The following is a 13,504-nucleotide window of genomic DNA, read 5'->3' as shown; positions in this document are numbered from 1 at the left end:
GTTGAAGTGACCACTTGTTGCTGACAGTGAATTAGTTTCTAGTCTGTCGTCCTGAACCTGACTCCTTTGCTTATCTTGTGACTTGCTTCTATTTTAAATCCTTAACTATGACCTATACCCAAGTTCTTCACACAAAACTGTTGCTTGAGTCCCTAGTCCTCTACTTGGGTCAGATTTAAGGAAGCCAATCTTTGGTTCATGTACTCTATCTACACTTATGCCAATGTCTTATGTGTGGATAAGCAATGTCTATGCGTGCTCAGTTACTTCAGTCGTGTCCGACTCTTTGTGACTCCATGGATTATAGCCCACCAGGCTCCTCTGTCCATGGGATTCTCCAGGCAAGAATACTGGAGTGGGTTGCTATGCTCTTCTCCAGAGGACGTTCCAGACCCAGGGATCGAACCCGTGTCTCTTACATCTCCTGTACTGGCAGGAGGGTTTTTTACCACTAGTGCCACCTGGGAAGCCTTTTGCTTATGTATAGCATTCACTATTTTTTCAAAAAGTACTGAAATATTTACTTTGAAGAATGATAATTAACAAGCAAGTTCGTTCAGAAAGTAGTATTCTTTGATCTCAAATATGACTTGAGTTTTTCTTTCATTTCATAAGAAATCTATTTGAAGCCTTCAATTCTATGAGTAAGAAACGCTTGAAAAATCTTATAGTTAGCAAGTAGATATAATATGCTGAAGGACAGGGAAGCCTGGTGTGCTGCAGTCCATCGGGTCACAAAGAGTTGGACATGACTGAGTAACTAAACAACAACAATAATAATATGCTGTATTGGTGGTAATTTTTACAGGTCTTGGAAATTTCTGTTTCACATCCATTAAACTAAGCAATTTGGAAAAAAATATTGCAAATTAAGGGGAAAAAATTCAACTTCCATGAAACAGTGTATGTAGAAACAAGGTTCTATCAGGACCTCAATTTATTATGATTAATCTGTCCATTCTTATATCATTTGTTATCTTGGAAAAAGTAGGGGAAGAACTCAACAGAACTCAATAGGGTGTGTAAAATATGACTTGGGCATTTTCCACACTCCCTTTCTAAATTTCACCTATGTGCCCCTTTAGCATCTTAGATCTCCCCTCCTTCTTCCCCCGTAACCATGTGACTTTATAATTGTACATGACTATCCAAATCTGTGCGGCCCAACTTTTAAAATTAACACTCAATAGTTCCCCCTAACTTTCAACAAAACTATATCCTTAGTTTTAGATTTTTAGGAAACCAATTTGATTGAACTGCAATAAAATTTTGTTTCATAAATATCTCTCTCCCTCAAAGCAGCATAGTGCTTGCCACTTATGTTCTCATAGTATTTTCAGATTTTGTACAGTACTCCATTTTACTAATTTTTTGCTATGGTATAATGATGACAATTTGACTGTTCATGACAGCTACGAATTGGAATTCTTTCATCACTCAAATCAGTGGCCACAGAGTCAACTTTTCTAGTTACTTGTATAGAAATAAACCCAAAAAACCAGGAAGCTATTCTAAGGTCTCCTGAAAAACCCAGAGACACTCCCTTTTCCCCAAGCAGAAGTTGAAGCTCACGTTCCCTAACTAATATTACCTTTCAATATCCTTAGACATATATACGAGATCCATGGCTTTTAAGATGAAATTATGTGCTCCCATGAGACAACATCTCTCATCATAGAAAGCAAAGAAGAGAACAGAGGCTGCAATGACGACAAACATGAGGCATGTGAGGCTCTCTCCTCCATTTGATGGGCTTTTCTGATTATGCTACCCTTTTTACTTAACTGTGAGGTAGCTTCAGAATTCTCATCAGCTTAGCAATGCAGGCAGCCACTCTCAATTAACTGGAGTTGAAGTGTGACTTGAAATCAGTCTGCAATTAAGGAACTCCTTAGTTATTCCCTTTAGAAATGGGTGGGGTATTAGGGGAAAGGAGGGAAAGTGAAGCAGAGGTATGTATATAAAGGGCAGTGAGTTTCTGGGCCACCAGATCTCCTTTCTCCTCTCCCTTTCCAGACCGTATGTTCCCATATAAACAAAATATTTAATTATAATAAAAACGTATTAGCTTTAGCCATTGAAATATACTGCATATAAATACATCTTATTATAATACAATAACAATTATACATATAATTAAATGTCAGATTAATTTTGCTGTATTTTATTTCAATTTTAAAACTGTATTCAGATTTGTTCAGTATTCATAGTCTACTGTTCATAGCTCAAGAGCTCACAATATTAAGACCAGAGTAAATGAACATTGATCAAAAACTTTGGAGGTGAAGGGCTTCCATCAACAATAATACATTTAAAAATGGCAGCATGCATCTGTCCTTCCTGTCCTTGCTTGTCACACCTCAATCTACAGATACTAGGTGGAAAAGGTAGAACACACTGGTGGTCTTCCCACTTCTTTTGGTCATAATGACTAAGTCAGTTGGCACACAAGTGAAGATCTCCCATAGTCTGTTTCCACTGAATGCCGTTTAAGTCAAACAAGGTTGCTGACCCCTCTTGGCTAGGCTCAATTCTCTTGCTCCAGTAGAAGGAAGATAGGGATAAAAGAGAAGAACTTTTTCAGTGGACCAGTAGGAAGACAGGCGAGGTATAGCAAGTCTAGTGCAAAGACAGGTGATCACAGTGTTGTAGAGAGGTAGCTGTGTAGTGAAGAAGCCAGCTCTGGAAAACAGTGAAACAAGGGAGGAATTCCAGGACACAGCTGGGCAAAAAGGAGAAGCCAGGTCCAAACCACAAAGATAATTGGCAATGTGGCTAATCCATTCATAATTTAGTGATAGTATGGTTTAAAATATTTCTTCATCTGGCTATCTCCTACGTGTCCTTCAAGACTCAACTCTAGTGTCACCTCTTCCAGTAAGCGCTCTCTGAACCCCAGTATAATTTTGATGCCAATCCAATCAATCCAATGTGCTCCCACAGCACCCTGGATTTACTATTATCATTTCTATACTCCTCACTGTACTACAACTGTTTACATATTTCCCCCATTAGACTGAAGATTCTTCAAAGATGGGGTCACTTACTTGCTATATTTTTATTCTCACTGCCTAACATATAGTGGGAGCCCAATAAATGTTTGCTAAATGCATATAGAAACATACCTGTGTTACCTGACACTAATTATAACTCATTAAAAAAATTTTTTTCTTGGTGCCAACTGATCTCATCTTTCACACATATTTTAAGTATAAAGAAAAAACTTGCTATACTATTTAAGATCACTGTTCTCTTGCTAACCCAAAAAATTATAAATGAAACAAATACATCAATCTGCTTTTTAATTCTAAAGTAATAATAAACTTATGTGATACTTACATTCAAAAGTTTCATCACTATCATTATCTTCATCTGAACTGATTTCAGCATATTTTGGTTTTTCATTAACTGTGCTACGCTTGCGTTTATTCATTTTCACACGTTCACAAAGTGGCATGGTAGATTCAATTTCTGCCAGGAGTTCAGGGGGTAATTCTTTTAACACTGATTGATCTATACTACCTATTAATAAAAGGTAAGAAAAAACATAAATCTGAAGATAAAAGGGAAATTTTAACTGTTAAACACAAAATATTAATATTTATGTAAGTTTTCTAAGTTACATTTGTATTTTAATAAAACACATTCATATTTATAATTAGTCTTAACCCTAAACTGGTAATGCAGTTTTTATACATATCATCATAAACAACTTTTAAAATAGATACTTGCTATCATAGCAATAGAGGGTAGTTATATCATCAATTTTTGATATAATTAGTGACTTCATTTGTCCACACTGACTGAGATCCACCTGCATTTCAGGTGTATCTGTAGTAGGGTATATACCTCACATTCTTGGTAGCACTCAAATTTGTTTTAGAGTTCTGGAGCAGTTAGTTTGAAAGTAATTATATCCCTCAGTACAAATGTTAAGAGTTGGAGAGGATACCTGTCACCTCATTCTCTTCTATATGATCTTGGTGGTTGTGTATGGTGGCTGGACAAGACTTTATATGCTTTTACCTATAATTGTCTATGAGAGGCACAGTAATACCTTTACTATTACAGAAAATTTCCTCAAACAGCTAAACCAAATAATGTGTTTAACTGAAGATAACAGGAACATGAAAGGCAAGAAAAATAGAAAAAAGCATTTAAAAATATAAACGTCAACTGAAAAGGGTAAATTCAAATCTGTTATGAAATAAATTCATTATTTTTCCATGAAAGAATAAAGAATACAATACTATTAACATAACATTTAGTATTTAATCCTACACACGTATACGTAAACATACAAACAGCTGCTAAGAAGAAATCAATCCTTAACATCCTGTTGAGAGCTTAAAAATAAAATAGTACTAGCAAAAGTTATTTACTCAGGATAATTTGTCCTTGATGACTACTAAAGATGACAATTTTAACTTACTTTACTTACCCATGTAAATCTTTGAGTGGAAGTATAAAAATGTTGTCTTACCTAAATTTTAAGAACTGGGAGCAAAGAGTACCTTAGTGGTTTACAGCAGGAATACTAGTAACTATGATCAACATTAAGACCATAACATTCAAATGATAATAGTGCTTATGTAAAGATTAAATATAAATCATTCCAAAAATAAATAGGTACTGGTTAAGACAATTTAAACATCACAAGAATATACAATCCTAACAATTTAAGAAGATGAAACATAAATTATCAGTCTCAAATGACAAATAATCTTTTTATTCATCATGAAGGAATTATTTTAGTACCTGATAACTTCTATTTGTCCAAGTACATTTATCCAACAAAGATGTAATAATACTCATGACTAGTAAACTCCTAAAGACTTCATTGCTTAGAATAGTGACATACTAATGTTGAACTTACATATGTCATTTTCAAATCATGTAATATTCCTTTGCTCTTTCTTAATTTAACTGTATTGTATCAGTGAGGTTCACTTTCTAGAATATTAGTAGAGGTAAAAAAAAAAATCAACTTCAGCTTTGGATCATCATTATCTTCAGTGCCAAGGTGAACATACTCTTCATCTCATTTACAAGTTCTTAATGCTCTAAACACCTCTAACTAAATATGTGGTTTTTTGATGGAAGGATCATGTCTTCTAGTATATCCTTTCCCCTTTCTACATGATCTATAATATTAAGTATGTATATGAAATGGTCAGTTAAATGATTTCTGACTCTGTGGTTCACAATTTCTTATGCTCACTTACAGATGTACCACCTGTATAGTTTCAGAATTGCTGTATTTTATATAGATGAAGATAGCTTCAAATTTTTTAAAGATGGAAATTCTTTCTTTTTGTACTACATGAAACATTGTAACTTTTTGGGATTTATAAATATGGATAACCCAAAAAGTATCTGGCTTTTAGTTCACCATGAGATTTTCTGAAGAAGATTTGCCTAATTGTTATGTTCTAAAGATTAAAATTTCCATTCACAAAGATATGCTGACTTGATAAAACAGAATTATTCTGCAGATAAATATACAATAAATAATCAAGGGTTAAGATATACATGGGTACTTGCTCTCTCTTTACAATGGTTCATTATATCCCAAGAACAGGGACTTCGCTCTCTTCATTTTTTCTTAAAAAAAAAAAAAAAAAAATTCACAATAGCCAAACACGGAAAATTTATGCCTTATATCTGATAAACCAGGTAACAAAGATTATTCATTGTAGTTTACTATTTCTAATTCCTTAAATTAAAAATACTACTACCAGATTTAAGAGCTCTACTATTGTGTACATCATTTTAACTTCTGCATAAAGCTGAAAGCTACAGCAACACAATTTAAAGACTGTGTTTCATTTCTAAAGATGATCCAACTAAAAAAAGAAAGATCCAGCAATGGTTAATGTCTCTCAATGTACTGTCCTCCAAAAGTGGACTGCCTCATTTTGAACAGATACATCTATTTCACAGGTCTATGTATTTTCTGTATTTCTTCCTTTTCATAAAACACTTCATAAATTGACTCAGTAAGGTCCCTTGATTATGTAGGGTAAGCAATAAAATGCTTGACATTTCTATGTCAGCATCTTTAACACACTGAAGACTGGATAACTGACTCAGTTTCAACAGAAATGAATAAACAGTGAGTACTAGTACTGTAAATGATTGCTAGAACATATTTGGTTATGATCGTTTACCTGAATTAGAAAACAGTCCTTTAAATAATGCAAAAACAATGTTTCACTGGCTACATCTTAATATGTCGATGATTTTACGGATTATTGTTGTTTGTTATTTGTTCTTAAAACCCTGAGACTGCGGATCCTTTGTGCTCATCTTGCTCATCTCTTTTCTCTCATGCCAACTACTTTATACTTTAAATTAGGTTATTTGAATCACCACAAAATTTTAAGTTACTGGCTTGAGGGATAATGCCATGTGGCTAATTTGGTGAGGCACCACACTTCTGTAGATGGACATTCCATCGGATATAGTGCATCCTTATTTTCTGGCTCTATTAAAGCTAAAGAATAAATTTACTTCTAGGTATGCTACATTTTAGCAATCTTGAATTCCCAGTATAAATCACTCACACTAGGACACTTATCGGATTATTAAAATGAGAAGTTATCAAAAGATGAAAAGTCCAAAAAAATCATTAATTTAATAACTAACACTGTGTTATATATGTTTTTTTTTTTAATGGGGAAACAATCCTAAGATTCAAATAAACAACCTCAATCAATGGACTCTTTAGGATTGAAGTTTCAGACAATGGAAGCCAGTTACATTCAGAAACAAACCAAGAAACTCACATAAACCTGCAAATTTTATGTCACAAAAAACATTTTAGGTAGGCAAAATGTAGCTCCACTAACCTACCAATATTGCAGAGCAGTACCATAAAAGATGATGTTATGAAGGTACTGCACTCAATGTCAACAAATTTGGAAAACTCAGCAGTGGCCACAGGACAGGAAAAGGTCAGTTTTCATCCCAATCCCAAAGAAAGGCAATGCCAAAGAATGCTCAAACTACTGCACAGTTGTACTCATCTCACATTAGTAAAGTGATGCTCAAAATTCTCCAAGCCAGGCTTCAGCGATACGTGAACCATGAAATTTTAGATGTTCAAGCTAGTTTTAGAAAAGGCAGAGGAACCAGAGATCAAATTGCCAACATCCACTGGATCATCGAAAAAGCAAGAGAGTTCCAGAAAAACATCTATTTCTGCTTTATTGACTATGCCAAAGCCTTTGACTGTGTGGATCACAATAAACTGTGGAAAATTCTTCAAGAGATGGGAATACCACACCACCTGATCTGCCTCTTAAGAAACCTGTATGCAGGTCAGGAAGCAACAGTTAGAACTGGACATGGAACAACAGACTGGTTCCAAATAGGAAAAGGAGTACGTCAAGGCTGTATATTGTCACCCTGCTTATTTAACTTATATGCAGAGTACATCATGAGAAACGCTGGGCTGGAGGAAGAACAAGCTGGAATTAAGATTGCTGGGAGAAATATCAATAACCTCAGATATGCAGATGACAGCACTCCTATGGCAGAAAGTGAAGAAGAACTAAAGAGTCTTTCGATGAAAGTGAAAGAGGAGAGTGAAAAAGTTGGCTTAAAGCTCAACATTCAGAAAACTAAGATCATGGTATCCAGTCCCATCACTTCATGGCAAATAGATGGGGAAACAGTGGAAACAGTGGCTGACTTTATTTTTTGGGGCTCCAAAATCACTGCAGATGGTTGACTGCAGCCATGAAATTAAAAGACGCTTACTACTTGGAAGGAAAGTTATGACCAACCTAGACAGCATATTAAAAAGCAGACATTGCTTTGTCAACAAAGGTCCGCCTAGTCAAGGCTATGGTTTTTCCAGTAGTTATGTATGGATGCGAGAGTTGGACTATAAAGAAAGCTGAGCACCGAAGAATTGATGCTTTTGAACTGTGGTGTTGGAGAAGACTCTTGAGATTCCCTTGGACTGCCAAGAAGATCCAATCAGTCCATCCTAAAGGAAATCAGTCCTGAATATTCATTGGAAGGACTGATGCTGAAGCTGAAACTCCAATACTTTGGCCACCTCATGCGAAGAGCTGACTCATTTGAAAAGACCCTGATGCTGACAAAGATTGAGGGCAGGAGGAGAAGGGGATGACAGAGGATGAGATGGTTGGATGGCATCACTGACTCGATGGACATGGGTTTGGGTGGACTCCGGGAGTCGGTGATGGAGAGGGAGGCCTGGCGTGCTGCAGTTCATGGGGTCGCAAAGAGTCGGACACAACTGAGCGACCGAACTGAACTGAACCATAAATGGATCTTTTACTTCAATCAGGGGTAAAAAGAAGAAAAGGAAGAAAAAAAAAAGTTGAGCCGGAGGCTGTCAATCTGCCCCTCTTGGAATCCTGTGTTAATATGGTTTGAAGACATTTTTTTTGGTGCAAGTGGTTTCTAAATGCAAGCCAACTTTTTAATTTGAATCCACGACTGATAGAAAACACATCCAAACAGTATGAAATGCTGATGACATATCCCTTAAAAAAGTTAACACTTGGGTGGTAGAAACAAAGGGAGGCAATGTGAAGAGAAGCTGGAAAAATGTGGGGTTCAACTATGAGCCCAGGGCATGAAATGTTCCTTCCAGAGGCCCCTACAAGGTTACCTAACCTGCTGCAGAACAGGGGTAAAGATGAAGACTGTGCGCTAGGAATCAAAATCCAAAGCGAACGTAGGGGCCCTGATGAGGAAAAGTTTTGAGATCACAGCTGACCTTAGAGGAAGAACTTTGACGTGTCTTATTTTATTAATTATTTGGAAAGAGTAACAGCAAACTAGGAGAAAGATACTAATTAAAGGTTTGCTTTTTTGTGATGGTTTAAGATAAAAAGTATGAGATAATCAGGTCTAAAGTTGTAATTTTGGTAAAGAGGCAGAAATCCCAGGCATTAGCTAGAAACTTGTTCAGGATTACAAAATTAAAAAAAAAAAAAAATATATATATATATATATATACATACACATATATATATACATATAAAAAGAAAGACCATTCATTTGTAACTATAGGGTGTCATCAGGGTCAAATCTGAAGCTATTCTCTTTCTGATGGTATTTGAGAAGACCATCCTGAAACTAATGTGAATCATTATATAATCAGTACATAAAGACTGTGTCAAAACTAATAACTGGCAAGTCTCCCTTTAAATTTTAGCTGGCAATTTTCAAATTGCATATTGTGACCCATAAGCAAGTTGTTGAATCAGTTTTGTAGCTCTTAACTAGCAATGTGCTTACAATGAAAGAGAAAATGTGCCTGTAGTAAAGGTAGGTATTATTATGTGTTTGTATGTGTGTATTAGGTCACAACATGCATTTTCTTTCTTGCTTTAGCTCACAATCAAAGGAGTTTGAAAGTTTTTAAACCATAAAAACAGGAAAAAATACAGATGGAAAGGGTTCTTCTAAGTTAATCTACCCAGTTGTTTTTTTTTTTGGCCATGCTACAGCTTGTGGGATTTTAGTTCCCTGACCAGAGATCAAACCTGTGCCCCCGGCAGTGGAAGCTGCTCAGGAATTCCTAGCCCAACCTTTCTTAAACTATAGGTTCAGTGAAAAATAAACAATAATTTGAATAATATACTCAAATTAAATTGATTTAACCCATTCTAAGTTGATACAATATTCACTATCTTGTATCAGAGAGCTTAATTATCTATGTTTGTAAGTTTGCTATAAAAGTAGCCCATGTTACTGTTTTGAAGCCATGTTACAATAAAATCTTGGATTACTCAGAAATTACTTTTATTTTTTTTATGTAAATCTTTCTAAAAAGCACCATGAAAGTGAAAGTCGCTCAGTCGTGTCCAATTCTTTGCGACTCCATGGACTATATATGCAGTCCATGGAATTCTCCAGGCCAGAATACTGGAAGTGGGTAGCTTTTCCCTTCTCCAGGGGATCTTCCCAATCCAGGTCTCCTGCATTGCAGGCAGATTCTTTACCAGCTGAGCCACCAGGGATGCCCAAGTATACTGGAGTGGGTAGCCTATTCCTTCTCCAGAGGATCTTCCCAACTCAGGAATTGAACCTAGGTCTCCTGCATTGCAGACAGATTCTTTACCAACTGAGATATCAGGGATGCACCATATCCATCATTTTTTAACAAGATAACTTTCTTGACTCATGATCACTATTGAAAAGATCAAGTTTTCCACTACGTTTATACAGCAACGCCTCTAGGAGTTAACTGCTATGCATAAGGCTGTTTTGAAATGATATAAAATGATTTATGCTTTCCTTCTGAATTCTGTAAGCGTACTTGCAATTAGTTGAAAGGTAGACACTCAGATTCTGTTAACAGTGTAGAATATATAACACAGAAAATGGTGCTCAAATCCTTCAATCCATTTATACCACTCTTGGAAATTTACCCCAAGGAAATCTGTATATAACACAACAAAAAGCTCTATGAAGAAAAATGTTTAGATCAGTTTTATCTATTGTAACATCAAAATGTCCAACAATAGGGGATCACAGTAAATCACACTAGATATAATTATGAATGATGCTAGTACAGAGATAGTAAATGTAAAAAAAAGAGAATCCAAAATGACAATTATACACACTGCACATCTGTAAAAGATAACTGTACCAGGAGTTGAACAAAACAAATGCTAACATAATACTAACTTAAGAGGTGAATTTTCCTAAAGAAATAGAAGCTATATTTTATAGAAACAAGAAAAGGGTCAGTGATTATCTGTGAGCAGTTAGAAGATATTTCATGAACACTGAGTTTTCACAACAATGTGGTGGAATGAGGTGGAGGATGGCGGACAGGGGCCGAGAATTAGGAGTTGGAGGCTATTTAGGAGCATTCCAGCTGTCTGCTCTGGACAGAGCATGATATTCAATAGGGAGAAAAAGTAGGTAAGGTTCAGCTGTAACAGTCTTTTTAAAGAGGCAGAGAATCAGAATGTACTTTAGAAAAGTTACTCTAGCAGTGATTTGTGGGATGGCCTGGAAGGGGAAACACACTAGCAAGAAAATCTTCTACGAGATAGTTAATATGTCTATGTCAAATGTGCCTTCGAACTATGGTGTTGGAGAAGACACTTGAGAGTCCCTTGGATAGCAAGGAGATCAAACCAGTCAATCCTAAAGGAAATCAACCCTGAATATTCATTGGAAGGACTGATGCTGAAGCTGAAGCTCCCAACAGTTTGGCCACCTGATGTGAAGAGCCGACTCACTGGAAAAGACCCTGAAGCTGGGGAAGACTGAAGGCAGAAAAAGGAGCCAACAGAGGATGAGATGGTTGGATGGCATCACCGACTCGATGGACATGAGTTTGAGTAAGCTCCAGGGGTTGGTGAAGGACAGGAAAGCCTGATGTGCTGCAGTCGATGAGGTCGCAAAGAGTCGGGCACAACTGAGCAATTGAACAACAGCAATGTGAAAGGTAAGAGAGAAGAGAAAGTAGATGCTATGAATTTAACAATTTTTGAAAAGTGATAATGTTATACACTTAGCAAACCAAACTTCAGAATAGAATATTTAGTTCAAAACAACTATTTAACATGTTTAAAATCATGAAGAAACCAGAAAATATGAAAGCGAGCACAACAAAATCCACACGTTGATATCTGAATCAATCTGATCAGGTTATTACTTACTCAACTAATTACTATTACATTAGGGTAAATATGTAGAGAATTAGCAACATTTATTTTATAGCATTCTACAAAGACATTTTCTAACACACTAGGAATGGCATATTTTCTGATTATATTATTACTACCAATGGCTGTAAAACAATTTTTAATTTTAACTAATCTACTCTCACCTTACTTCTTCCACATTGTACTCTTAATCAGACAAATGTTTAACTTCTTTAAACTTAATAGTGCTTTTTCCTACTGCCCTTGTGCTATATACACATGTGCATCATATTCCTCGGGATTCACAGAGCGTCTTTTTTTCTTAAGAGTATTACACTGTCACTACATCTTTAGTTATCCACATTCTCCATAAGACCATAATCTTGGTAGCCGTAAGACTGTGTTGCAGTTGCAGAATCTAGCAGAGTGCATGGGATGTTGAAGACAGTCATAAATATTTATTGATGATTAGTGTAATCATTAGAATAAGTTTGTGGTCTTCCCAGAAATTTTTCCAGCTGAAAATTCTTTTTTAAATCCTGAAAGCAGTTGTCAGTTGTTCTCTTTGACAATTATAGAGAAGCTATCCACAAAAAGAAGAGACTGAAGAGATGATTTCATAACTGACATGCAACAAGTGTAAAACATTTAAAGGTAATTTTAGTCTGCATACACTTTTTAAATGTTTTTAATATATCAATTATATATTAATATATTAATAATTTATATATCATTCTACATAAAAATACTCAAATATTAAATATCCTGGCAAAAATACTATATTGACTAATGTCATATTACATTTATAAATATTAGACAAATAGGAAAATAATTCAAGTCTCTATCTAGATCAGTCTTTTTATTCACACACATAAAAATATTCAAATCACAGTGGGAAATACAAATTTTGAGTCTCATTTGCTACAGAATAAGGAATCTAGCTGTCAGATCCACCTATATAAAACTTCAATTTTATATTTATATTATGTTCCACAACTAAAGCCTGTGGGGTTAAATTTGCCTCACCACCCATTTTTGTATATAAGGTTTCATTAATATACAGTGACACACAGTCATTCACATATTGTTTTGGGCTGCTTTTCTACTACAATGTTAGAGATCTACGTGGGACACAAAGCCTAACATATTTACTATCTGGCCTTTATGCAACAAGTTTGCTGTCCCTTGGTTGACATTATGACATATTTTACTCAATATGAGACAAAGTGCCACTCACTCTGCAAGTGCAGTCTATATAGTTATATTCTACATAGTTTAGGTCACTGCAAATCATTTTATTTAATGAAGACAAAATGCCAAGAAACTGGTTTATAGCAACTGAAAGAACACTATTACAAATGAAGTATGCAGAAGAAAAGATTTTAAGAAAAATCCTGCTTTAAGCATCATGTATTGATACTGACTAGCACCTCAAAGATTTCATCAGTGTGTAGTTGTCAAACTACTATGAGGAAGAATTACAAAAAGAAACATTTTTTTTTTAATTTTAGGAGGTGTATAGTGTAAATGACAATTTACTACTATCTAATATAGAAAGGAGGAGAAATCATAAGATCCTTTCTTTCATATATACACACAGTGAGAAAAATAAATGGTATATAACTACAACCTAACTTGCCTCAAGGAACTAGAAAAAGAATAAACTAAACCCAAAGTTAGTAGAAGGAAATGACAAAGACCATAACAGAAATAAATGAAACTGAGACTGTAAAGAGAACAGAAAAGATAAATGAAAGTAAGAGTTAGATTTCTGAAACGATAAAGTTGACAAGACTTTAGGTATGCTTACCAAGAGAAAAAAAAAAAAAAGAGAGACTCAAAATTAAAAAGGAAAG

The 13,504-nt window shown here is 35.2% G+C and overlaps 1 protein-coding gene across 3 annotated transcripts in view; it reads right to left on the bottom strand.

Moving 5' to 3' along the window:
• Positions 1-13,504, bottom strand: part of NIPBL (NIPBL cohesin loading factor) — a 198,452-nt gene that overhangs the window by 66,309 nt on the left and 118,639 nt on the right. For all 3 annotated transcript variants that reach the window (XM_081522004.1, XM_081522003.1, XM_081522005.1), the window contains one exon: positions 3,340-3,522. In XM_081522004.1, the coding sequence (XP_081378130.1) occupies positions 3,340-3,522 (183 nt within the window). The remainder of the gene's footprint in view (positions 1-3,339; positions 3,523-13,504) is intronic.

This window comes from Giraffa tippelskirchi, chromosome 8, assembly GCF_054371585.1.
Source record: "Giraffa tippelskirchi isolate mGirTip1 chromosome 8, T2T-mGirTip1v1.2.pri, whole genome shotgun sequence".
Classification (NCBI taxonomy): Eukaryota; Metazoa; Chordata; class Mammalia; order Artiodactyla; family Giraffidae; genus Giraffa; species Giraffa tippelskirchi.
The sequence above is the reverse complement of the archived record's forward strand: the minus strand, read 5'-3'. Positions and strand labels throughout refer to the sequence as shown.